Raw genomic sequence first — 26795 nt, 5'->3', positions numbered from 1 at the left:
TGGAATTCAAAGAGTTAATAGCTGCTCTGGAGGTGTAAAGAATGGTGATCCAGGAATGTGTGCTACCAAAGATAAGCAGCTTCTAGCCATACTGGCTACAGATGAGCATCTGAGCTCTAAAGCCCTACTCAGGTCATGACAGTCACCTGGGCATCTCCCTGCTCTACAGGGAGGCAGTAGTCTTGCTTTCAGGCTCAGATTAATCAGGTTTGTGCAAATCAGCAATTCAAATAGCTTCAACCACCCAGCTGATCGTTCACAAAGACAGTTTGGGAACATTCAGGTGAGACTGAAAATGGGCAATAATCTCCTTCACCCTGTCTGCTCTGTTTTCTAGAGGACAACTGACCATACCATGAGGGATCATGCATCAGGTTTCTCTACACTATAAAACATCAAAGAACTATGGGAAAAAGACAGTGAGAATACACTTAGGAAATACTAGGATGGCCTTGAATGTCTATAAGGATGCCTACAGCTAACCTAAAATACCAAATCCCAGGGAGAGAGTTTTTGAGATAGGGAAGGGTTAATATCTGGATAAAGGGACTGAGATCAGTGAGCTCACACAAAAACACTGCAATACCAGATTATTGCTCCCACTTTAGCTTCATCTAAAAGTCAAATCACATGACTGCATTTTCCAGTTTAACTTGCACGTCTGCCACCACCAAGCCAGCCTCTGAGAATTGTATTCACCTACTCTCTGCACAACTCCCACCAGCTTCCCAGTATAAGAAAAACAACATCCTTGGAAATAAAAGAGCTCTACCATCAGCTTACTAAGCCCTGCTCCACCTCCTCCCACACATACTGGGAATGGACATAATGGATAGCTCACACAGAAAGAGAGGTTTATCATGTCCTTGACTTAGCTCTACTTTCTGGGAATCCAGATGAAGACTTTTCACTGATTCCAACTGAGAGCAAAGCAAAACAGATACTGAACACATATATAAGAAAAATCTACCCACGTACTGACAGAAAATCCAATCAACTTCATCCCTTCCCCCAGTACTAACTTGGGTTCTCTGCACTGAAATGAGTCATTTGTAGTTGACTAATTCGCAGAGAGAGAGATCAAAACCAGCCACAGACAAAGCCTGAAGAGACTGCTCATTGTCTTCCCTTTGGAACGGTAAAACTGTGCTTTAATTCCAACTTCAGAAAACCTCTGGTTTTTCCACAAAACCGCTTAAAACTGTGGACTCCCCAGACGACATCAAATAAACGCCAGTGGGGCTTCACCACACGGAGAGGTGACCTCTGGCAGACACGTGAGCGCCGGCTGCGGAGGCACTGGTGAGTCAGCAGCCAGCAGAAATGCGAGTGCACACTCTGGCCATATGCTGCTGGCTGTCTCATCCTCCTGTAGTAGATCCCACAGGCTCCAACATGTTCCTGCTGCTCCCCACTTACCCCAGAGAGAAGCGCTCCCCCAGATCACTGTGTTCGTGCCCAAGGTGGGCATAGGGATTGTAGCCTGTTGGAGCCCAGGACATCCCTCTAGCTGTCCTGGCTGTCTAGAGACCTTGGCAGGGGACTTGGAGACCTTGGCACAAAGTCAAAAACACCTGTGGCTTCAATTTTAGCCTGTGGAAAAAGCTGCCAACTTTGTATGAGGAATTACAAGCCACAAGGGTTTGAGTAGTGTTGTAGTTGAATTAACACAGGGTGAAAAAGTAGAATTTTGGGGCTTTTTTAGACTAGGATTCAGGAGGTCAAGATGGAGGGATTTGGGTGTGTCCTAGCCTTCTTTTCCTTCTTCTTGTCCTCCATGTTTTGGTGTGATGGTGACACTTTTCTATTGGTTTAAGGTAGAGACACACTGTCTAACATAGATGATAGGTATTGCCACATTATTGTAAATATAGTACACGTAATTTCTAGTATAAAATGCAAACACCGCCCAAGATGACACACAGAATGCCAGGGCCTCCTTGCTAGATGGAGCTCGGCAGGTCAGAGAAACAATGTTATAGATAAGGAAAAATACACAACCTTGAAAAGCTGATCCTATGCATTCCGACTCCTTCTTTGGCTGCACAGGCTAGGAAACAAAGACTTTTACAATCTTGGGGTCATCCTGACACCGCAGACCCGGAGAGTAGCCCTGAAGGTCTGGCTGGGTGGCCAAAGAGCCAAACATCGCGGGGTAGTTCACTCAGCCCAGCACCCTGAGCTTCATCAGGAAATTGGCAACTGGTAAGAAAGATGCCTCAGCAGACTCAGCTGTGCAGAGCAGGTTTAGGCCTGGAAAGATTTGCCTGTGGTAATGAATAAGGGTGCAGGGAAAAGTTGTCAGGGCCTCCTGCCCTTTGAGGGCTGTGCTGAGCTGGTCCATTCTTGGTCATAATCTAGAGAGCTTAATGTAACTAATCTCTTCCTTTTAGTGTATTCCCCTTCCTCACTGAGAGTTATTTCAGCCCCTCTTGATGTTTTCCAGTTTAGCAAGGGTCCTCCTTTTCTTTTAAATCACTTTAAGATCGTTCTTTGGGTTATTTTTCATAAATTTAAATCTTAATGAGAATTACATCAGTATTTTCATTTAAATGAAGCTGTTTTCATTACATGAAATTGCTTCAATGTACTTTTGTATAATGCTCATTTTTCACAGGGAATCTGAAAAACTATGAATGCATTCCTTTAAAAAAAGTAAAATTTTAACTCCATTTAACCATTCCATATTTCCCACAAAACAGTTTTCCTAGGTTTCCTTTTGAATTTATTTCTTTGAGGGTAGGCAAGGTGATGAAATTATGATCCAGAGGTGGAGAGTTGAACTAAGAATGGATTTGAATATTTGTTAGATTTGCAATGAACTTGTTTGAGTTCACATCAAATCTCTCTATGCCTCCCATGTATTACTCATATTTCCTCATATTAGTGTGCATATGTACACACTGTGATTTGTTTTGTGTAACCATTTCCTGCCTTGTGGAGGTTTGAAATTTTGCTCTGGGTTGTGAATTCATAATTATTTTGCCGATTTATTTCTTTTTTTAAATTCTGTGATGCTTCTCATGCATCTGAGTTACCACATCAGCTACCTGTAATGACCAGAAGGGATATTTCTTGGGAAGGAAACTTAAACTTTACTTTACTTTGTGAGGAAAGAATTTGAAGGAATTAACTGTGGGAGAGAAAGGCACACTACATCTCACTTGAGTATGTGGTGATGAGAGGACTGTCTCTCCTGATTGTCTTATCCAAACCAATATATCAAGAAACTCTTCAAGGGGAAACGAGCATCTCCTCTCTTCAGACAAGACAGAAAATGCACTCTATGCAGCAAGGAAATTAGCACCTATTTACCCTGCATGCACTCCAAAAGAGAGGCCATTGAGGCAAGCCAGCAAGTGTGTGATCCCATAATGGATAATCACAGACTGATGCGGGTTCGTGTTCCTGCTTCCTGACAAACAGTTTTTCAGAGCATATCATCTACATTTTTCAGATCTTCTGAGGACCTGTGAGCCAGCTACTTGTACCCTAGGAAGAGTGGATATTCAAAATTAGACAAGAAATATCAACTAGGAATGAAACGAAGACTCTGCTGGTAAATAAACAGACCCTGATGAAGTGAGCATCAAGGGAGGATTTCTAATTTTCTTCTTGAAAGCAATATGTTTCATCTGTATGCCACTTATAAGTAAGTGCTTTTTTCCATCTCTGTGATTCAGTTTGAACCAGAACAGTTCCAAACCCAGTAACATTATGAGTAAACAGTAACATTCCTGAACTTAATTATTAAGAAGAGCTTTCTACTGATTGACTTTTTAATAATAGAATGCAAATTATGAACTATAAGGATTATTTGTTTAGAAATATTAATCAGCAATTATTTTCTCTAGCAAAAATATAGATTTTTCTTCCATTATTGTGGAGAGGGGTATTACTTATTGTTTACATCCCTTATTTTTCCATTTTTCTGACTGTATAGAAATTGGCAAAAGAAATATGTTGTTGGAATTTTTTTTTTCGAAGCAGAATTGTCTTTGAAAATAATTTAAAAGGGATTTTTATCAAACGGTCTGGAAAATAAAACACAACAAAACCCTAAGCTGTGCAGCAGTGTTCTCAGAATACTGGAAACTAAAGTGAACCTCTGCAAATGGGATTTGCAAAATTAGTATTTGCATTCAATTTTCAGCATCTACGTCACTTAAATTTTCAGAGAGTTTTTCAGAAGCCCCAAGAGGTAGAATACAAAAGATACAGCCTAGTCAGGAAACTGTACATTAATACTTATATTTTCTCTTCATCTCCTTTGAAGGTCTGCTTGAAGTTGTACAAAAACAGGACTCATAGGATATAGTTGCCCATAATAACTAGTATCCTGTATTGAAACCCATTTATCCAACTTACAAAACATACTCTGGACCCACCTGTCACTTCAAACATCAAAGGTTGTATTGAAGGGATATGTGAACAGGAAAGACCTTATTAGGAAGTGGGGACCACAAGATATTAAAAAATACCATCAGAATGACATAAGAAACACTCAGGCAAGTGTCTGACTCTTCTCTCTTTCTTGCTTTTTACATTAGATACATTCATCCTTTGTTAAAGGTCTCTGTGTGCTACTTGATACAACAAATAAAGCATAAAGTGTGGGAATATTAAATCTCTCCCCAAAGTTTCAAGAAAGCCCTTCTCCCTTTTCTTCCGGGCAAACTGAGTGGGGCTTTTTCCCCCTCCCACTCTGTCTGAAGAACTGGGGGAAAGGGCAAGAGATACTTCCATGTGAAATCAAAAGGTAGCCTTGAATCAAGTCTGATAGGCTGCTGAAAATTCAGCACAGAAACATGTTTCTGTCAGTGAAAGACCTTGTTTGTTACCGTAAGGATTGTATGCAGCACGTTGTTTGATCCTGAGAGGACTTTGATCTATGCTAGCACCTAAAATATAGCAAAGGATGTCACTAGGCTTTGCAAAAAGAAGGGAAAGGAGAAACAGGAAGGGAGGGTAAGTGCAGGTATGCGGTACTAAAGCAGGTGACACTGAATTATTGATGTATTGGTCAAGTGAAAGTGGTTTTGTACAGAGGAGAGCTGGGTATTGCACGTCTGGTGGGAACTAGATCTTGGTGTCTACCCCAGAAAACACTATTCAGGGACAGGGAAGGTCCAGCAGAGCACATCAGAGCAACTTTGGGCATTAAATTCAGAGAAATAATTCCTCTACTTACGTGACCTGTCTTCTAAGCCTTCTCTGAGGTATGAGTGAAATGAAAGCAGTCTCCCCTCCTTCTTGTATCACCCAAATTGGAAGAGGTTTGATTGAGGATCAGTGTTGAAACCATTCTTGACCACTACAAATGTGCTAATAAACAAAAAGGGGTTATACAGAGGTGCTCCTGAGCCACCACACTGCTGTGGGTGCTGATCCACAGCTATCCGGGAAAGATGTATGAGGCAGTTAAGGCCAAGGGCCATCTCTGGATGTGAACAGGTCAGAGGTGGGTGCAGGTCTCTGAGAGCACATGAATTTTTCTGGTGTTGGTAGACAGTATGGAGATGTAGCAGGAAATCTCGTTGCTAAGACAAGCAGGTAGAACATTTTTTACATACAGGTGTTTGATATTTGTGTACCTGTGAGCAGCATGGGAGACTTTAAGCAAAAAAACACTGAAAGGAAGTTGCCTAGGACCATCTCTTTCATATGCTAGGGTGATTCCCTCATCTGTCCCAAGGACACTGTTCATTCACAAAAACAACCCCAAAATACACCTTGTGCTTAAAAATAACAAGATGAACCTGAAACTCCCCTTGACAAAAGCAATGTTTCCCTGCAATTCTCACCCACAGAAGTGGAGAGGAGACATATGTCCAAGGAAGACAATGGATGCTGTGTTTTTCCCTGTGCTTATTGATTCTGGAGCAACTTGGAGGAGTTTTGCTCCCTGCTGGCCATTTCCCTTTTCCATACCTTTGGTGAGATGTGGTGGAACATGATAGGCATCTTGCATTATGTCTTGGAGAGATGCAGAGAGGAGAGAAGTGAGGAATACTTAATACGATGCAGAGGTTCACTGCAGTGACAATAGTCTCTATTATTCTTGACATGACCCTAATGCAAGCACAGGGCTGTTTGTAGGATGCCTCTTTTTATCGACAAGTGTATCTGACCCAAATGTTATTACAGATGTCAAATACAGTATGGACAAGTACAGAATGAGTCTAAGAGAAATTCTCCTTTCTTAAAAAAAAAAAATAAAAATAAAGCACTAGTAAGAATGTCACTCTTTCCTTATTTATTTTCAGGTCAATCATGAGAAAGAGAAGAGAGGCAACCCCCTTCTGAAAGGCAAGAATCATCCTGAGCCATCAACTTATATTGGAAGAAAGCTTTTCCCTCCCAACAGTTTTCATCCTTTGTCAGCATCACAGGAGTGTCTAGGACACTGTAGTCAAAAGCAGGAGTTGTCAATGATAAGCGCTGTGCAAAAACACAGATGCATATGAAAGAAATATGCACAGATGCATATGAAAGAAAAAATACTTTTCTGGAGGACTTTAAATGTCTACCAATCAAAGAGATAACTCTGGGGGAAGGTTAATTAGCTCCATTTCATAGTTAAGATATCAAGGCAAAGGTGGGTCTGTTGAATTCCGTTATGTAGGCAAGTATTGAATCTAGAGTTTGGAAATCCTGGTTCTAGTTCGGCCCTGAAAACTGCTCTTTATTCTAGGTATTTCTCTCTTCACTTTCTCACAGCCTCACTTTCCCACTTCAGGGAGGACACAGGAGGGCAGTTTGTACAGAGACAACTGAGGAGCTGCCGACATCTTAATGAAACTTGAGGTCATGTGCAGCAAACTCCATCTGTGTGCCTGGTCCCTTCTCATCGCTGCATGCCAAAACCCTATACATTCATCTTAAAATCATCCAGGTCTGGTATTGTGCCTCAATGAACCACACCAAAATATTCATCCACTCAAAAAAGTCCTTTGCATTTCCAGAAAATTACATAGCAATTTCTATAAACATGGAGGGAGAGGAGGAGAAAATAAAGGAAGCATGTGTGCAAAGAGCTTCAAACAGTCAAGGATCAAGTGAGTAGGAAATTTAGCTGGGGAGAGCAGAGAAAAGCCAGTGTCTGTTCACTTTTTAGTTTGAATTAGGTAATGCAGGGATTTGTATTAGGGAAGCTACGTATGTCAAGCAAATGTCATGCCTGCCTGTTTGGGTTGATTTCTGCTTTTCTGGCTTTTTCATTTGAGCAAGAATTTTCTATCAGATACAAAACTCAGTCTTCACATAAATGCATGATCAAATCCACTATGATCCCTCAAATGAAAAGATTTTGAATTGACATTTTCTAGAGAAAATACTTTAATTAAAAATATTTTTTAAAAAATACAAAAAATCCACCCTAAAAACAAACAAGCCCCTCCCCCAACCCTAAACTAACCAACCAAAAAAAACCCATAATGCCCTAGCAAAGGTCTTACGCATTATTAAGAATACTGTCTAGGTGAAGACAAAAAATACAAAATAAGAAAAAGAAAAGAGAAAAAAGGAGAAGCCAGATCATGACATGACAGAGACTACTGGACCTCTCGGTCAATACAGCAGTACTGAATTCCTCTAGATATGCAGAATTGGTATATAAGCACAGCATTTGGAGACGAGATAGACTTCTTAAGGAGAAATCAGAATTTGGGGTTTTATTTGTTTCAGTCAAAGGAGAAATGTTATGAACTCTTCATTCCGGAGATTTGCCTTTCTTCATAGGTTGAGTAACAATTTTAGGATGGAAAAATGTACTCACACTCCAGGTAACTCACACTCCAGGTTCAAAGAGTAAATCCAGGTCTTAACAACTGGATGAATGGGTGATTTTAAATTTGCATGATTGATACTATGGTCTTCATGGTTTTGGATTTCTGCATGCCACTGACATGGCTACTGCTTCAGAAACTAAGTCCACTCACAGAAAAACAATTTTCTTTGAGGGAAACAAGAAGAAAAATTGGAGGATAGCTTCTGCAAAGCTGGTAGTGGACACAAAGGGAAGGAACAGGTGTGCAAGCTGTTGGAAGTAGCTGCACACTGATGTGATCTGTGACTGGATGGTTGTGCTGTGGTGTTAGTTGTTAGCTGTGGTTTTAACTTTAATTTTATTGAACCAAAGCCTCCATGACTAGAGTAACTGGAGAAAAAGCTTCAAATGCTTGGGTTTTAAATAGGTTTTTCTGGGGAGTTGTTTTGCCTGTGTTATGTGAGTGTATATGCATGTGTACACAGGATATCAGAAAGATAGTGATGAAAACCTAAACATATTTCTAGGGGAAAAAAAAATCTGTGATGGAGTAATTGCTTTCAGTTTTAAACCCTTCTTTTTTTTTTTTTTTTTTAACAATGTTGAGTCCACTTGGTGGACAGTTGTGATTTTATCTAAGTTGACCTAAGTGCTTTAAAAATGAAGTAAAGAAAAAGGATCATTCACTTCGATTAAAAGGGCATTAGGCTAGGTTTCAAAAAGCCACAAGGTAGCATATCATCTTAGTCAAAGTTCAAGGTTAGAGCTGAAATTAAAAAGCAAGGAAAGTGAAATCAAGAGGGTTGCTGTTAAACTTGGCTCTTATAATAGTGTCGGCTTCTGTTCAGAATTCTCTTGGCCTCTGGACAAGATACTGCAATTCAATAACAGCTAGCAGAGACTTTCTAGGACTCTCAAGGATGTTTTCAGAGTTTCAAACAGAGAGACCTCCAGTGGCTCTGATCTGTATCATCAGGCCACCACTGATAGGTGCAAGACTTCAAGTGACATCTCAGGAGCAGTCCTGGCTGACTGGATGGGCTATGAATAACCATAATAACAACGATTATAAAGAGCGTTTGCCCATCAGTGTGAAAGAATGAGGAGCAAAGAGGATAAATGTGACTCTTAATCTTCAGCTATCTGCATGGGAAAGTATGATTAATAACTACAGAGGCTTAACATAACCTCCTCAGATAATGAGTGAGGTGGCCTTCTCCAAGACCTGATTATCCTCTTCTAATGGGCTTCATATATTGTGTAAACTAATAACCAAGGCCTAAGCAATGCACACTCCAGAGTCTGCAGGAAAAACACTGGGTCCAAATGTGATTAAGTTGGTGAAAATTGCCCAGCAACACAGTGTGGTCTGCTTGAGCAGAGGGGGGGACCTGGAGGAAGGAACGAGAAGCAATGTATCCTGCAAAGAAATGAAGCAGAAAGTAGCAGCAGTCTGCCTTTTAACATCGATATGCTGGTAAAACTCATAGCAATCCCAGTTGAAAGGCAACAGATTTATACCAGCATATCGATGTTAAAAGGCAGCTGGAATTGGTGGAAAGGCAGGGCACAGCCACAAGGTGTTAATACCAAGAAAGAGAGGCACTCATAATGAGGAGATCTGATTGCAGTGCTATTCAGAAAGCCAGCAGCAATGCCAGATCTGAAGGGTAACTCAAGTTGTCAGTCAGTGTTTCAGTGTTGGAGAGTGAAGAGGTGCTCAGAGAAAGCTGGATTCCCTAAAGTGAGTGAGTTTAACAACACAACCCTGGCCCAGGGAATAAAAATAATTAAAAAAAAAAAAAAAAAATAGAAAAAAAGTGACCTTCCAGCTCCCTTGGCTGTATCTCTAAAGTACAAGCACAGCTGAAGGGACTCAGCTGTATAGGGCATCTAAAGAAAGAGGACAAGATTCTCATTTGAGCTGCACTGATGTAAAGAAGCTTAAACTCTGCAAGAACATATGGAGTTACTCTGGATTTACATCCAGCCAACAAGAGTACTGAATGACAGTCCATCCTCACTGAGAAACATAATTCCTAGCTGTGCAATGAATATCACATTAGATTATCCAAACTGAAATAATTGTAAATACTAGATTTATCTGGACTCATTTGTGCTGTCTGCTTGATTGTTGCACTTCACTCAACAAGGACAATGAAATTAGTTTGGACAGGCTCACTTTAGAAGCATTATTGTTGTGCTGTGGCAGGTTGGATTCAGAGTACCGGTGGAGAAGGTTTAAGGCTTAACTGACTAAAAATGAAAGAGGAATACATAGCAATATTCATAAATTTGGGACCTCCACTGGGACATGAGACACTGTCTTTGAATGGTGCCACGTCTGTACTCTTTGTAGTGAATCCACATTTGTAGAGCCGTAATTTCCAAAAAAAAAAAACCTCATACAAACCCATACAAAGCCCTCAAATATCAGCATTTTCTCAGAAGCTCTGCTTGTTGAATGTTAGCAACACATGCCCAACTTCCCCAGGAGTGTCTCAGCCTCTCCTCTCCCAGGTGAAAGCGTGAGTCATGTCAAGCAATGTGAAGATGCAGTGGCAGAAAAAACAACAAGGTGGGAACAGCAGGCTGCTACCAACAAAACAGGTACCCTGGAAGTTTAGAAAGGCTCACCCTCTGTACATCCCACTCCCTTCCCCTATGCAGGATGAACACAGGCAGAGTAATCAATCCCCAGCTTCTCTGAGGAAGAACAGACAAGAGAATACAACATGTACAACCCTCTCCTGAATGTCTTGTTTCTCTTGGGCAACATGAGTATGCACTGAAAAGCTCACACACACTAAGCCTCATATTTTCAAGAGACATGAGGTTTAGGACAAGCCAACTTGGCAGTCTATATACATGTGGCATCACAAAACATGGAAATGTTCAGTAAGTCTCGCCCTTTGTCTGGACAAAATACGTGCTCTCCCAGGTGGAAGTAGTTGGGAAGCACGGTGTTCCTTCTCAGCAGCTGTAATCTCAACTCATTTCTCCAAGCAGGCATTACGGGAACACAGGGTAATGTTTCCAGCAAATCTACAAAGGAGATAAGAGATGGCAAGGACAGACGTGCAGGATGAGATGGGAGGAGAAAAGGAGAAAGTGATGCTCGGCCAGACAGCAGACATTAGCGTGACTTCACTGAGAAAGGACTCTACAAAATAGCCTAAAAGACAGAAGCAGCACCTCAAATGTTTACCAAAGAAGATCTCTACAGTAAGCTAGCCATAAATAAAAAGACCAAGAAAAACTGATTCCAGTTTCACCACCTTGAAAACAAAGTGCTCTTCCACTGATCAAAGCTGTAAATGAAATCAGAAACTCACGCCAGCATGTCTTATCAGTTACATATTTACCGTGCAAAGTCAATATAGTAGCATAGAAATTACTGAGCCATTCTAAGAACAAGAGAAAAATAAATTTTCTCCATCTGTTTGAAGGAACAACCTGAGCTTCGAATGGATTAGTTATAGCTGGACAAAACATGCTCTGCCAAAGCCTGCCTACAAAGACAGTGATCAAAACACTAATTTTTTTCAATATGTCAAAGAAAATATGCACTAGAAAGTAGCAGAGGATTTTAGGATTACATACCTAAGGGGAAAGTAAGAGAACAACTTCATTCTAGCACCAGAGGATTCATTTGGTGCTGAAAATGAATGCATATCAAGGTCAAAATATGTTACAGAAATCAAAGAAATTTGAATGCACGTTTTTACAAGAAACTGTATTTTAACAAACTTTTTTTTTTTTAAAGGAGTGACATGGTGGGAAGGAGAGGGAAAAAAAAAGGTATGGGACACAAGATATAAGAAGTTCCCATTAAAGAGAAAAATGGGAAATGCACATTTCTTCTTTGAAAAATAGGTTAGGCTTAATTTTGCCCTTGTACTTACAGAAACTAATCAGAGAGATTTGACATTGCTGGGAACCTGCCAAGTGCAGCAGCTCATACATGCAGTGCCACTGTAAGTCTCTCACTGCAGCTACTCAAAAGAGCAAAATCACTTCAGATACCTGCTTGCCTCAACTGATAGTGCATTCTCATGGTCAGTCACTCCCCACCACTTCCTCCCTGCCAGAGACAGAGTGCAGCAGAAGGGAAACATGGGAGCTAAATGGGTTGCATCACGTCAAGTCCTATCAGAAGTTACCCATAAGAGGAGAGATGGGACAGTTTCTGCCACTCCCAAAGCATTCCAGCTCAGATAATTCTTTAAAAGGCATCCCTAACTTAAAAAACAGTTTTGAGTTTAATGCACAAATCATGCTCTTAGATTATTTAATGCAAGAAACACAGCTTTTTTTTTTTTTAAAGGATCTGCAGCCAGTGGATGGATTTCACAGGGTAAGGCTGGCAGGATACTCTGCAACTGAAATGTTTTCAACAAGCATAGATGTTCTTAACCTACATAGCTTAAGTAGCACTAGCAGAAATAATGTTTCAAGAAAGATTCAAATCCTTACTGTAGAACTGCCCACTAGGAATTACAGTCATGGAATGCAGTTACTCCACAGCTTTCAAGTCCATGTTTTCATGTTTTCATTGCTATTACATAGATTATTTAAATTAAATTAGGTCAAGACACAGGTCTGTGTGTTTCAAAGATAATGATGTTGGCAGACATGCACATCTGATCCATCACTCTTGTGCATGGTCTTCAACCTTTGTATTAAAAAAAAAAAAAAGAAATTATTTTATTGTCACTGAGTATCTGAAGGATCTTAAGGGATGTATACACTGCATGAAAAACATCAGGCAGACAATGTTTCCACCAGCATAGGCCATGAGTAGTACAGCTGATAAAGCTATAGTATAGGTGGGCATATTACCCCAAGAAGAAATCCAAAACACATAATTATACAGGATCTTCTACTAAGTGCTTTACTAGAAACTTACAGTGGCCTTGCAGATCACAACCAGCACAGACTTTGTAGTGCAAATATGGGAAGTGGGTGTTTGTGGAAAAGTTAGCCTATGAACAATGACTCCTGGGCTAGGTAATATCTCACACTAAGATTGAAAAATGAAAAGGTAAAGGGTGCCTGTTCTCTTCCTCTGTCTCTCTGTGACTGGGAACGTGGGATGAGGATTGAAGGTTTACTGCTTGCAAGTTATTCCTGGTTACATCCCATCATTTCCAAATCAGAAGGGTAGTGCAACTGGCAATCCAAATGTTTAGGGTTCATTAGTATCTAATAGTTAACACTGTTGAAACATCAAGATACCAACCATCTTTAATTCTTACAGTTTGGAGCTGGGACCTCTTTCTAGCAAAAGGGCTGTGGGAGCTATTGAAGGGCCCAGCAGGTGTCAGGGGTGCTCAGTGTTTTGTGAGATCATGCATTCGCATGCAAAGATTCTTGGTAAAAATATGTTTCCCCATTTAGAGCTACGGTACTTTTCACGATGACATCATTTCAGCAGTGACAAATATAGCTGAGTCTGCTCTTTCCTACGCCATATAAATCCCTTGACCTCAATCAGATCATTGCTGATTTACACTTGTGTAAATGAAGTCAGGATCCAGCCCATGGTATTCACAAATGTAGGCCAGAGTAAGCATTACTCACAGACAAGAGACAACCCTTCAGAGGAAGGAAAAAAGATCATTTTCATGCAAATATCCTTAATAATAAGGAACAAGAGTTAGAAATAAGAGTATGAATGAAATGCAATCAAGAACTGCTCTGAGATCAGATTTGCTTCTAACTTTATGATGCTGCATCAGCTGCTCTTACAGCAGCATAAGCCCAAAATTTGACCTACCTGAAACTTGTTATACATAATTCTTCATCAGGAATCTGTGAGCTAACTCAATCCCTGTGCTTGGCTTTGAAGGTAGCTGGAGGTGCTCATCTACTTGCAGGGTCTAAAAAAAATTGTTTGCTGTGTTCTATGAAAATGGAAACTTTTTTTATTTTCCTGATATCTAGCTTTGCCCTCAAATCTTTACACATTATCTATTTATTTATGCATAAACAGTGGCATTATGGTTTGGAGAATAGGGGTCCTTTGATGGGAGGTAAGCTTGACTAGCCTATGGGAGTTTACTGCTATGCATGTAAATGAGGACATACATCCAAATATGCAGAACAGACAAGTGAAAATATACAGCATCTCTTTAAAATGAAATACTTTGATTGCTCCAATCACAAGAAGTTGTAAAACTACCCTGAAGAATTAACAGCCTCAGTACATGCTAACTACATCCATCATAAATTCGTCTTTAGTTTCTGTTATCATATCACTGTCTCTTGGGACCCTCAGTCCTGTCATCATTTGCCCTTTATAATTTATTCAGCTTGTACTTGCCTGAATCCTTTCTACTTATCATTCATCTTTACAGTTGTACATAAAATTAGATTGATCCTCCTATGGCAGACACGTCAGAGAGAAAAGTTGTCATTGAATAACACATAAAGCAAATGAAGGTCCAGCAAAAGCTTTTGTTGAATAACTTGGAAATCATCCTCTGAGATCCAAAAGGTGTCAAATTAAAAAGACGAGACAACGCTACCTTTATAATTTTTTTTTTTCTTTTTGCACATAATTTTTCAATTGCCACCAAATCTCAGACATGACTGGGAAGCCTTTTTCCCATTTTGTATCTCAGGCTGAGTGTGGTTAGCCACCACAAAGGTGATGAATACACCAGTCTCAGCTGAGATAACAGTGTGCATCCAACACACTGGCTCTGTCAGGATGCTGGCACTGTGCTCTTTCTCTGCAAAGCTCTTTGGACTGGGTAGCAGAGAGAGAGTTTACTTTGTATTCTAGAGGCTGCCTTGTAGGGATACAGAAGCCAATCTTTAACTAGTGAAATGGAACTTTAATGTTTACCAAGCAGATAGGACCCAGGTGTTTCATCTCATCTGGTGAACAGAACAGCACTGTCAAACTACAGGGGTTTTTAGCAAATGGAAAGTGCATATAGCTTCCTGTCCTCTGCCCTGCTTTACCCAAACCAAGGCCCAAAAGTACTTTTACTGCCTGGTCACTCAGAAGGAGGAAACAAGGGGTAAAAAAATAAATATCACTTTAAGCATGACATTGACATCCAAAAATCTTAAAGGGAAAATTTCTGGAGAATTTCTGAAGGACTGGGTTTTGGTTTTTTATCTTTTTTTTTTTTTTTTTTTTTTTTTTTTTTTTTTTTTTTTTTTTTTTTTCTTCCCTCCAAGTCTCTTACCTCAAATCTGGTTTTATTCCTTTTCATCTTCATTTTTAACTTCAGAAAACAGACATGTTTCTCCCAAGGGAACAATTAAATGTGTTTTTCTTTCAAAATCTAAAGGGCATGGTGAGCAGGCTGTGTGTTCAGCAGGCTACTTTAATCAATGGAACCCATCCAGCCTACCACTGCTGACCAAATTGCAATTTACATCAGTAGAGAAAAACTTTTGAAATGGGAAGTTGTGGGAATATAATACCATTTTTGGCACAACACAGCATGCAGGGTGATATGTGGTTTAATGGTTTTCTAACAAGCTTTTGGAAAAAGCTTTGAAACATTAAAAAAAAAAAAAAAAAAGACAATAAGACAGCAAAATTTCAGGGCCTTCTTAAACAGTGAAATCCATGCTATATGTGCAGGATTTCTGAAGTCTACATGACACTTATGTCTCATTTAATCCCCATGACATGGATTTAAGAGAGGCCAGACCTTGCAAGGTACCCTCCCTCCTCTCCCCTATGTTCAGGTGTCTTTCCTCATATCTACATAAAAATTTAAGTCAGGTAAGACCTGTAATATTGGAAAAACCTTTTTTATTAAAACAACCAACAAACAAACAAAAGCCCCCAACAAAACAAAACAAACAAGCAAAAGCCCAACAAAACAAAAATAAACAAAAAACCCCAAGCAATGGGCAACTGAAATTAGATGGAGGGTTTTTGTTTCTTTAAAAAATGAGTTTAATATGAGTTTTATGAGCTCACCTGTCTTCTAATGTTAAAGATGCATATTTTTGCATATGATGAATAAAACAGAATGCATTTTTTCTAGGTAGGAAGAAGAGACAAAGAATATCAGAACAGTTAGGGAGAAAACTAATTACATTGCACACTGAGAAATTTAGCATACCAGTGGTACCACTGTCTCTTTCAAGAGGAATAGATACAGTAAGAAAACCCAGCCTATTTCCCAGACTGAACAAGCCCTGCAGATTGCTGAGGTTAACAGTTTCGTACATACTTAATTTCATAGTTATTCTTGCAAGTCTTACAGAAAGGTTTTAACATTATGCAAAGAGACAGTGCCTCCAACCAAGTATACATGGACTGTTCTCCCCCATTGCCTGAGAGAGCCACAAAGAACTAGGGGAAGAAAAATGCTGCTGTGCTTATCATACAAGAGCTCAGTTTATTTGTACTATAAATAAAAGTAGATCTTGATAGCGTAATTACATTTCTCAGCATTATCCTCTGCCATTCACTTGAGAAAGAAAAAAGAAAGGGGAGAAAAAGTTCACTTCACTATAATTTGTAATCAAAATGACTACACTTAAAACATAATTTTATTTCCCCGATTTCATTTCCTGTGGAGCTTTGTGGGGCAAATAGATAATATTATACAAAATCTGCAGGCAGATAATTCTCCCATACATTGCACTGTCATTGTCTAGATAATTTTAACCACCTAGCCTTGCTTTCCTTGGGACCACGGCTTGTGGTTTGATGTTGAATTTTATCATTGTGGAATATATAAGTATCAGAAATTTCAGAGGTGAATCAACTTTTACTTTCTCTAATTTCTCTCTTCTGCTCCCTTAAATTACTCTCCCTTGCCTTAATTCACTTTTTATAATGTGAGTTTAAAAAAAAAAAAAAAAAAAAAGGTGGTTTCCCACTATGAAGGATTAGCACAGATTATGGTGAACAGTGTTAATTATAGGTGAGGAAAAAGAATAGTGCATCTCTCCAATCTGTTCTTGATTTCCCCCGTGTCTGTCTGTCTGGTAATAAGCCTCCTTTAATCTGGCAGTCCCCTTGGTGAAATCAGTGCCATGGACAGCAATATTGATTGCTTCTGAGAAACCATCACAGCTGCTCAACCAAATTACCTTTGATATGTGACCTTTAATGTAATTACTGCAACATCAAAGCATTTCTATAAATTATTAAAGAACTAATATACTTCATCATCTAGCCACTCTATTATATGTAAAATAAACAATCACAAGTAAACACTAGAATTTGAATTGTCTGACAATCAAAAAGTGCTCTTTACACATATATACACACCGTGCTACGTTAACCTTCCATTTTAGGCAAAACAATTTCAAACTCTCCAAAAGAACCTAATTTACTCATTCAGATGAAGAAGATCCAAATGATAGTTTTATGTTTTACATTCCACTTGCTTCAAAATATGTATCATGTTTCCTTCCCACCCAAAAAAACAAAGTGCCATAAAGACTTTATTAATCAACACATACCTGCTTGGAAGTCTTTTGATTATTCCACAAGATGAGTTTATGTCCTACATATAACATAGAAATATGTGAAACATATTTCTGTCATAGTACAAAGCACATCCAGAAAGTAATTACTGTAAAATATGTGTATGTAGCCACTCCACTAAAAACAAAGTGATACATAGCTAAGAGGCAAGGCATCTGAATCTGGACAAAACCTCCTCATGCCTCACCATTTCCATACATTACCATTCTTGTGCATATTATTAAAAATTACTCATTTCTGTGTTTTATAATATAACGAATACAAACAGCAATATTGCAAGAGCAAGAAAGTGTACAGTTTACTGGAGAATGGGAAAGAATGGCTTAGTCTAGTACTATTTATTTTTTCCTATACCATGCCTATTAATTGATTTTGATGCCTCCTCAGTCGAGCTGTTTGTGCCACAGACAGTGGAGTGTCAAGAGATGATGTTATATATGTCTCATTTTGAACTTATGTGAATAAGGACTTAGACCCCTGACCTTAAAAGTGCCTCTTGTTTTATGGTGATGAACTATGGTTGATATTTTTGGTGCATGTTATCAAGAACAGTCAGGTAAGTCATAAATAATTCTCTTCTACTCAGATAGGAACCATAAAACAGTATCCAGGCATGATACTTTATCAAGAGACAAGACTGGTTTCCTTAAATAAACTACAGTGACATCATTCAGAGGATGAGTTCAGAAACTTGGCAGAAAGCTGCATGAAGAGGGTTTGCTGGTGGAAAGTAAACCTTTATCCTGAGACAAATAGAACTGGAAATGAAAGGGATGGGAAAATCAGTGTTCAGAACTCTAAGAAACCTGGTTGCTCTTTTAGACAGAGGATTCACTGCTCCCAGCTCAATAAGATCCTGATACATCTTCTGAAAGTGTATAAGGAAACAAAAAAAAAAGGCCTTCTAGAGGCAGTGTGGCCAGTATGGAGTATATGTAACAGAAACTGCACTAACCAAGGAAGAAATGGTTTCCCTGTAGTCTAGAAAGAGTTGGTGCAGCCTTTGAAGGAAGTCTTGATCCTAACACAATAGCTGGTTGAATTTTACGACTGTCCAAGAAAACAGTTTTGACTTTAAGACTTTTGTGATTTGAAGTCTCACAGAGACTGAGATTCAGAACTGTGAATATATAAAGAACTTAGGGAAAAAAATCCTAAATTTTCACTTGCCCTCCCTCTCCAATACCTGAGTCCTTAGTCTCACTGACCCACTGTGTTTTTGAAGATATTATCATCATACAATTTCAGAATAAGGTTTTAAACTCATAAGGAAGATAGAGTTCCATTTGCAAGTGAATGATCTCCCTTCTAATGAGAAGTACAAGCAGCCTCAGTGGAAAATCTGGAATTTCAATTATTCTTTTTTAAATACACAACACCTTATTCATCACATCTCTAGTTTAGATAAATATGTATTTTATTTCAAGCTATTTCAGAAAATTTCAGTTAAAATGTTACCTGAAACATCCCTGTTCAACATAGTCTCTCATTTTTTTTCTATCTAATTTTATCATTTGGGAAAGAGAGAAGTGAAAGGAAAATATTGGGAGGGGGAGGAGGAAGAAAAACTGAAATCCCCCCCCAAGATAGAAATTACTTTCAATCTGCTGCTAAGGAGTTTGCTAAGGAGTTTCTAGAAAAAAAAAATAATTCAGAGGGAGTTGTCAGCTGACAGAAATATTTTTAGGCAATGAAGTATGTATATATTTGCATAAGGTATGGCCTTTTAAGCAAAGATAGATGTAGATGAGCAAGTGCGTGGGCATCTCCATACTGGCAAGGTGGCTTAGAGATAGGTAAATAGACCCAGCATGATGGAAACAAGCAGAGCAGAATCAACACTTTCCTCAGAACACAGAGCAAGGGATGTGTCTTAGATCTGGGGGAAAGGTAGGTTAAAGCTACATAGCAATCAATCATTCAACACCAGCTAATAAAGACAGACTTTTGGATAGATTTCCTCTCTGTTTAGATGCAGCCTGGAACCCTCAGAAGCCCACGCTTAGTTACGTGGTCACTGGCTCCTGGTTGTTGTGAAAGCAGCTCCATTCCAGCTACAGGAGCTCTTGGCTGTTCCCATTCCACGTACTCTGGCTGAATCTAAATAGTCTCTCTCCCTCCCCCGGGTAACCACTTAACTAGAAACCCATCCCAGCAGGGCAGGTCTTCCCCACATAATGCTGATTCTATTTTTAGTTCTGCTTGTGTTGTCTGAACCTTAGATCTTGCTCATGTGAATAATTTTCCTCATTATCTTGTGTGCGTCTTTCCTCTCTCTCTTTTCTCCTTGTCTCACCGCCTTTCCAATCTGCTACAGCTGCTTGAATACTAAAGTAACTGAGTCAAACCACTTTGTCATCAGGAATATGTTTTCATTCGGTGATAACTCAATAATGTGATCTGTTTCTTGATTTCTTGCTGCCAAACCTTGCTTCAGAGAAGAAAAGTAGCGAAAGGAAACATGTGGTGAGGACTTCTAACATTTCACTGTAGTGGTCAGAAACCTAAAGCAGTTGCTCAGCTGAGTTAGGCTGGTAGAATCCAGTCCATTACCAGTTGATTTCTGTTTTCCTGATTCACAATAAGGGCAAAAAGCTTTTAGTTTTGTGTATGGAAACCATTTGGGTAGGTTTGTGGTATCTTGATTTTATTATCACAACGCAAATACTGATTCATCCAAACAAACAGAGACTTTCTGCTTCCAAATCTGAGATGAGAACACCATATGTAACCCATTTTAGATTTAAAAGAAAAAAAAAAAGGAAAAAGTTATCAGTCTTGACTCACCCCCGGCAGTGTCTTCTGTTCATGCAGTGCGCTCTGGGCCTTTAGAGCAGACTCCCTTTCGCAGTATGTTAGGAAGGCACAGCCTGCAAAGAAAAAGAAACACCTCAGTAACAGCGCTATTTCAGAGAAGATCCTTCTGAAATTGAGACATAGAAGAAACCACTTTCCTATCATCATCCCATTCCCAGTAAATTCCAGTAAATAAAATTCTCTCCTTAGTGTGTCAGTAGTAAAAGTCAAGAAATGAAGCTATCATAGCTTCCTCTGAACCCTGGTGGAAAGTGAGCAACAGTGTACCTGTGAGTGCTTATTTTTCTTTCAACGCATGCTTAAGTGTCAGCTACAGAAGGCTGCACAGGATTAGGGATCTCAAAGGTCCCACATGATGGCAAGGTGGGGCATGACATCCCACTCCTGCTCCAGCAGCAGCACTGGGAACAAGGCCGAAAGGCTGAAAGGTCTCATGCCTTTCTTTTGTACCAGGTACTTTAAGAAAAGGGCATACAAGGACTTGGAACTTCCTACTGCAGAGGAAAATTTCTGTTGTCTAGCCTGACCTGCACCAAAAACTCATTGCTCTTTTTGCATCACACCAGAAATCCACCTCTCTGCACTGGCTGCTGCAAGGACTCACTGGCTTCCAGTCATAAACAATCATGCAAAAGCTCAAACAATCACTCCAAAACACCCCTGACCCACAGATCACTTGAACTTCAGGGATATACTAATGGGTTACAACTTGGATTCTTCCAAAGATTAATTTATCAACTACAAAACCTAAAGCCCTGTCAAAGTAGAACCCTGCTGTGCTTTCGTTCCCCCCTCTATGCTTCCCTTCTGGTAAAACTGGTTTATGTTGCAATATCTTACTCCATTTGTGTGTCTGATGTGATCAAATTATTTCTTCTTACTGCAGTATACTGAAAACCTGCCAGATCCTGCAGCAAAAAATATGCTTGCTATGCAGAAGACATTTTCTCTGAAATTACTACAGAATGTCTCCAGATCCTTGAAATGGAGGTATCATATCTTTCAAGGTTCAAGCAGCATGTTCCTCAAACTGAGAATGACTTTCAAGAGCAGCACAAGTACAGAGAGACTACCAAAGAAACAAACAAGTCCCATAACCTCATCTTGTCCTGCCCACCCTTTCCCCAAGAATATATAAAGTACTTAACAGGTGAGTAAACAGTAGACTGTAAACTTTTCAGCTTTGATTGCCACTGTGAACATTTTGTCCATGCAACATTCACTGTTTTTTCCAAATTGTTTCCTTAGATAATATTACTGAAGAAATACACGCTTTTACTTGCTTTTAATAGATTAGCACATACAAGAAAATAGGATTTTCTTTCTATAAATTTACATTTTTTTCTCAAAGATAGTCCTGTGGAAGTCACCATACTCCTCTCACAATGAAGTTAGGATATGGCATAAAGAAGAAAAAGAAGAAAAAGAACATTTTTTTTCACTATTTCTTATCCTGTATTACTTTCTGGAGGTCTTCTTATTTTATATTTATTCAAGCCAATCACATTTACTATGTCTCAATAACTGAGATTCAGACACAGAAGGTGACAATCAAAAAAGGAGACTGAATGTCATAAAAAGTTTAGGTACTTGGAATTATTTTGATTTGTTCCCCTCTAACTTTAAATGGATGAGTTTTCAGTGAGTCTGCATCTACCAAGGAGAGGAAGAAACCATGGCAGAGTGTTTACAGCTAGCAGAAGTAATGGATTGAAAAGGATCCTTAAAAGTCACCCATAGCCTGATAATCAAATGGAAAACTATGCTTAAATTTAATTTCAGTGGTAAATCACAGTCTGAGAGCTTTCTGTTTACTAGATACAATAAGAAAGTCTCCCTTCAGCAGCAGACGTGGAGCAGCTGATACAGTCTAATTAGGCACATCATAGCACACTGTTATAGAGATAAACTATGCAGTGTAAAGCTCTCATAATGATAGCTATATTTTTCTCCTCATTGTGATTGCCACGATGACAGTTCAGGGTAACAATGTCCTACTCCTAAAGTACCATGACTGTAATTCAGGCTGAGTAAGCAGAAGACAACTCTTCTCTGAAGGGGGGGTATTTTCTACCCAAGATCCACCCTGTGTGTGTGTGTGCGTGGAGGCAAGTTCTCACCAGGGAGAAACCTCCACTAAGTTGTCTCCAAACCTGTTGTCAAAAGTGGTAGAAGTACCAAACTCCCCAAAACAGTACTCAGAATGCATCAAATTTTCACTGATATAACAAAAACACTGTTATGAACTAAAAGACTTTGAAATTTAAAAGAAATCTACTATCTCATATGATCAGACAAAAAAACCCTCCTGTTTTTCAGAGACAAAATGTATGTTCTGTGGAAGTGTTTCTTTTTTCCTTTTCATTCATGCACATGAATTACAATCTATCCCACACATGTTGGGTAAAAAGTAATATTTCTATAAAAAATAATATCCTATTTATTTTATGTAAGGCTTGGTTTCTTAGAGACAGTAAGAAGTTCCATCCCAGCAGTGGCCAAATAAATAGAGATTAATGTTCATAGCAGGCCTCAATCCTGAACTTGAAAAGGACAGCTTATGGGGAATTTTTGTCCTCCCCTTCCTTACCACAAGATTACTGTGTAAGGCACATATGCAGCATTAGCCATCAGCTAAAATAACATTTTTTTTTCAAAAACATGAGGCCTTTTATAAAAAAAACACTTATCTCTTATTCCGTCCTGCAAGAATTTCTTGTGCATGACGATAAAAGGAAATACTCTTTCTTGCACCATCCTGCCTGCCTCCCTGAAACACCAAAACTGATCTTTACTTTGTACTGTGATGTTTAAAGGAATGAGAACCTCTTTCAGGTGTTACTTTTCCTAGGCTACCTTTTTCAATGTGCCTCTGTATGACCCTCCAAAGGGCTCTTCCTTCCTGGATAATCTTGCTTAGAAAACACAACACTAGACACTCAGATTAACACTATGGAATAAAGCATCCTAAACAAATGAGTCTTGAAATAATGTCATATGGAGCAGCTATGTTGGGGTATTTTTCAGAGAAAATGAAATGAGAAAAAAAGTGGTTTGTTTTTGTATGATTTTTTTTCTCTTCTTTTCATTTTGATTTCCCAGATGGAACAAAATTTTAGAACAATCAATTTTCCCTGCTGAACCTCATGATTGTGTACAGAACCACTTATTTCACTGAAAAAAAAAAGTTTTTTCTAGTAAACTCCTAAGTAGCTTAACTTAACTGCTCACTTGCCATCAGCTGTTTGGTCTGGGTGTGAACATGACTTCTGGGCGGAAGGCTTCATATTCCACTACAAAACATTTGCACCATCCATCCCTTTTGAATTGCCCATGTTCAGCAGTATAATGAACATTTCTCAACATCTCTCTTAAGTAAAGATAGTGTGAAAGCAATGCATTAGTTCTATCCTCCACTTCTATGGGTGGTAATGACGCAGTCAGTACAGTGTGAATTATATTGGAATTTGAACAAAAATTCTAATTGACAAATTGACAATGAAGGGCTTGGTCCAAATTGTTCCTAATTTCAATTCAATTTTTCTCTCATGAATTCCAGACATATGTCAATCAGCTAAAAAGTGCTGTGTTTGGATTGTATCTTTCCAGCTGTTCATTTGCTACCAATGGACAGCTTTTTGGGCAAGCACATAAACATCTGGAAACTCACACCTGCCTATTAACCTGTTGAACTACTGTCTCTTGAAAGCATGAGGTCATATCAGGTTGTCTCCGGGGAAACAGGACTGTTAAAGAGATGGTGGGAAAGAAAAACAAAAGCTTGAGATGGAAAAGAAATTACAAAAGCTCTACTTTGATTTTGCCTCCAGAGAATTCAATAGTGCAAATAATAATTGTATGAGATACAGATGGATAATGATTGTGGTTATGGCGACTTCATAGTAAGTCTTCAGAAGATTTTGCACAAGCCTAGGAGGCAAAACTGTCAGGAAACACACTGTGAACTGAACAAAGTAATTCTAATAACTGAGAACCAGTCGCACAGCCTGAGTTAAAGAAGGCAAAAGCAGGACCTGAGAGAATGGACAACAACCCACATTAGCAGAAAATCACATTTTGAGACCATCTAAGCAACCTCAAAATGCACAAGTCCATGGAACCTGATGAGATGAATCCATGGGTCCAGAAGGAACTGCAGGGGAAGTGGTTAAGCCACTGTCCATCATGTTTGGGAGACCAGCAAGGTACCCACTAATTGGAAAAGAGGAAAAAAAAAATCCCCATTTTTAAAAGAGAAACTAGAAAGACCCAGGGAACTACAGGACAGTTTGGGTAAGATCATGGAGCAGAGCCTCCTGGACAACATTCTGCATGGAAAATAAGGATGTACTTAGTGACAGTCAAAATGGCTTCCCAAGTGGCAAATTGTGCCTTGTAAACTCGTGGGCCTTCTACAACAGGATTGTAACACTGGTGGAAAAGGGGAAAGCAACTCACACAATCTACCTGGATTTATGCAAAGCATTTGATACTGTCTCACAAAACATCCTTGTCTCTAAAATGGAGAAAAATTTATTTCAGGGATGGGCCAGTGGAATTGGCTGGATAGCCACACTCCAAGGGTTGCTGCCAATGGCTTGATGTCAAGTGGAGAACAATGACAAGTGGTGTTTGTGTTTCGCAGGATTTGTTATTTGAACTGGTGCTGTTATACATCTTTGCTGGCAACGTGGACACTGGGTTTCAGTGCGCCTTCAATAGGTTTACCTTGAAATAGAAGTTTGATCTGTGGAGCAGTCCACCTTCTGGAGGGAAGGGATGCCATCCAGAGGGATCTTGACACGCTTGAGAGGTGGTTCCATGCAAACGTCGTGAAGTTCAACAAGACCAAGTGCAATGTCTTTAATCCATTTTGGGACAAACTCAAACACATATACAGACTGAGCAGAGAATGTATTGAGAGAAGCCCTGCCAAGAAAGACTTGAGAATGCTGGTTGATGTCAGCAATGCACACTGACAGCCCAGAAGGCCAACCATGTCCTGGGCTGCAGCAAAAGAACTGTGTCCATCAAGTTGAGGAAGGTGATTTTCCCCTCTAGTCCACCCTTGTGAGAGTCCACTTGGAGTACTGATTTCATTTACAAACTTACAAAGGACATGGAGCTGTTGGAGAGAGACCAGAAGAGACCACAAAGATGATCAGAGGGCCTGGGGCACCTCTCTTGTAAAGACAAGTTGAGAGAGTTGAGTTTGTTGAGCTTGGAGAAAAGAAGGCTCTGGGGACATCTAACTTAAGGAGCTGCAAGAGAGCTGGAGAGGGACGTTTTACAACGCCATGAAGTGATAGAACAAAGGGAGAGATGGCTTAAAACTTGAAGAGGGTAGATTTGGATCAGACATTAGGAAGAAATCTTTTACTGTGAAGGTGTTGAGGCATTGTAACAGGTTGCACAAAGAAGTTGCAGATGCCTCATTCTTGGAAATGTTCAAGGCCAAGTTGGATGAGGCTTGGTGCCTTGGTCTAGCAGAAAGTAGACCTGTCTGTGGCAGGAGAGTTGGAACTAAGTGGATACACTGAGGATTTGAGCCCTAATGCATTGCTTCTCTTGGAACAGTTCTTGGCCCAGGTGCTCACCTCAGCCACAATTATCCACAACAGTTAGGATAACCTTAGGGATTGAGAAGGCTGGCTTGAGTGATCTAAGCCAATTTTTAATTCACAAACTTTTGTGACTATAGCGTATGCACTCAACCAGTTATCACAGCTCAGCTGACAGGTGATAACTTCTGAAACTACAGCCTTTCCAATACTTGTGAGTGTAACTAAAATCAGAATCATTGCCCAAAAAAAGATCAAATTTCCACAAGGCTGTCAGGTTTTTTGTAATTTTTTTCTTCGAGTCAAATACCTTCTTGCTTTTAGTTACAAATATATTAACAGTTAACAGTGAAGATTTCCTTAATTGGCCTTCCTCTGTTGTGTTATGTTAGAATCCTTCACAGCACATAAACTAATAAACAAGAGAGTCTTCTGTAACAGAAGAAAGAATACAGATCAGCTCTTAGTGTCTACTTTTTCCCCTACCATCTTATTGTACCTCAGACCCTAACACCCCAAAGCAGAGAAACCAAGGGCTTTACTCCAGCAGACCACTATAGACTTTCAGAAAGCAAACTGCAATCCAAGCACAACTCTCCAAGACCCTCATGCTGTGTACTGAAAATGGAGGAGGCAAGTAATTCTACATACCTTAGGTCATAGGCTGGTGGTCATGCTCCAGCTGAAGAAGACCTACAGTTTTCTAGGGAAGGTGGTTTGAGAGCAAAAAGTTTACATCACTGGGAAAAAAAAAAAATAGGAACTCTCAACTGTTCACAGGTCTGAGCATCTCATTTAGTGATGCCTAAATTTCTCTGTGCCCTAATTACCATTGAAAAAATTAGACCAAGATATACGAGTTATATATCGTATATATATATCTCTGGTGGACCAGAGATCTGTGTCCCATTTTCCGGACTCTAGGTTTGTGTTTTAAGAGATCTCCTTCTCTGAAAATAAAGAAGTTAATTGCTTTAAAATTCAGAGATCTGTTATATAGAGAAAGATCATGATGCTTAAGAAAACTCTCACCTTAAAATCAACATCTCATGTTACATCTCCCAGCTAGGATTTCAAAGTGAAAAAGAAATCTTTTTTCACTTTAACTATCCCAGTTCTACATGTCTGGGTTTGAAACAATTCTCATTTGCTCTGTCTACAGTGGACTGCCCAA

At 39.4% G+C, this 26795-nt stretch overlaps 1 protein-coding gene across 1 annotated transcript in view; it reads right to left on the bottom strand.

The window, feature by feature from the left end:
• The window catches only part of CELF4 (CUGBP Elav-like family member 4), a 696627-nt gene that overhangs the window by 585291 nt on the left and 84541 nt on the right, over positions 1 to 26795 (bottom strand). Inside the window, exon 2 of the mRNA XM_053932292.1 lies at positions 20031 to 20113. Within this exon, the coding sequence (XP_053788267.1) occupies positions 20031 to 20113 (83 nt within the window). The remainder of the gene's footprint in view (positions 1 to 20030; positions 20114 to 26795) is intronic.

Source organism: Vidua chalybeata, chromosome Z (genome assembly GCF_026979565.1).
Source record: "Vidua chalybeata isolate OUT-0048 chromosome Z, bVidCha1 merged haplotype, whole genome shotgun sequence".
Classification (NCBI taxonomy): domain Eukaryota; kingdom Metazoa; phylum Chordata; class Aves; order Passeriformes; family Viduidae; genus Vidua; species Vidua chalybeata.
This window is presented reverse-complemented; position numbering and strand designations above follow the sequence as displayed.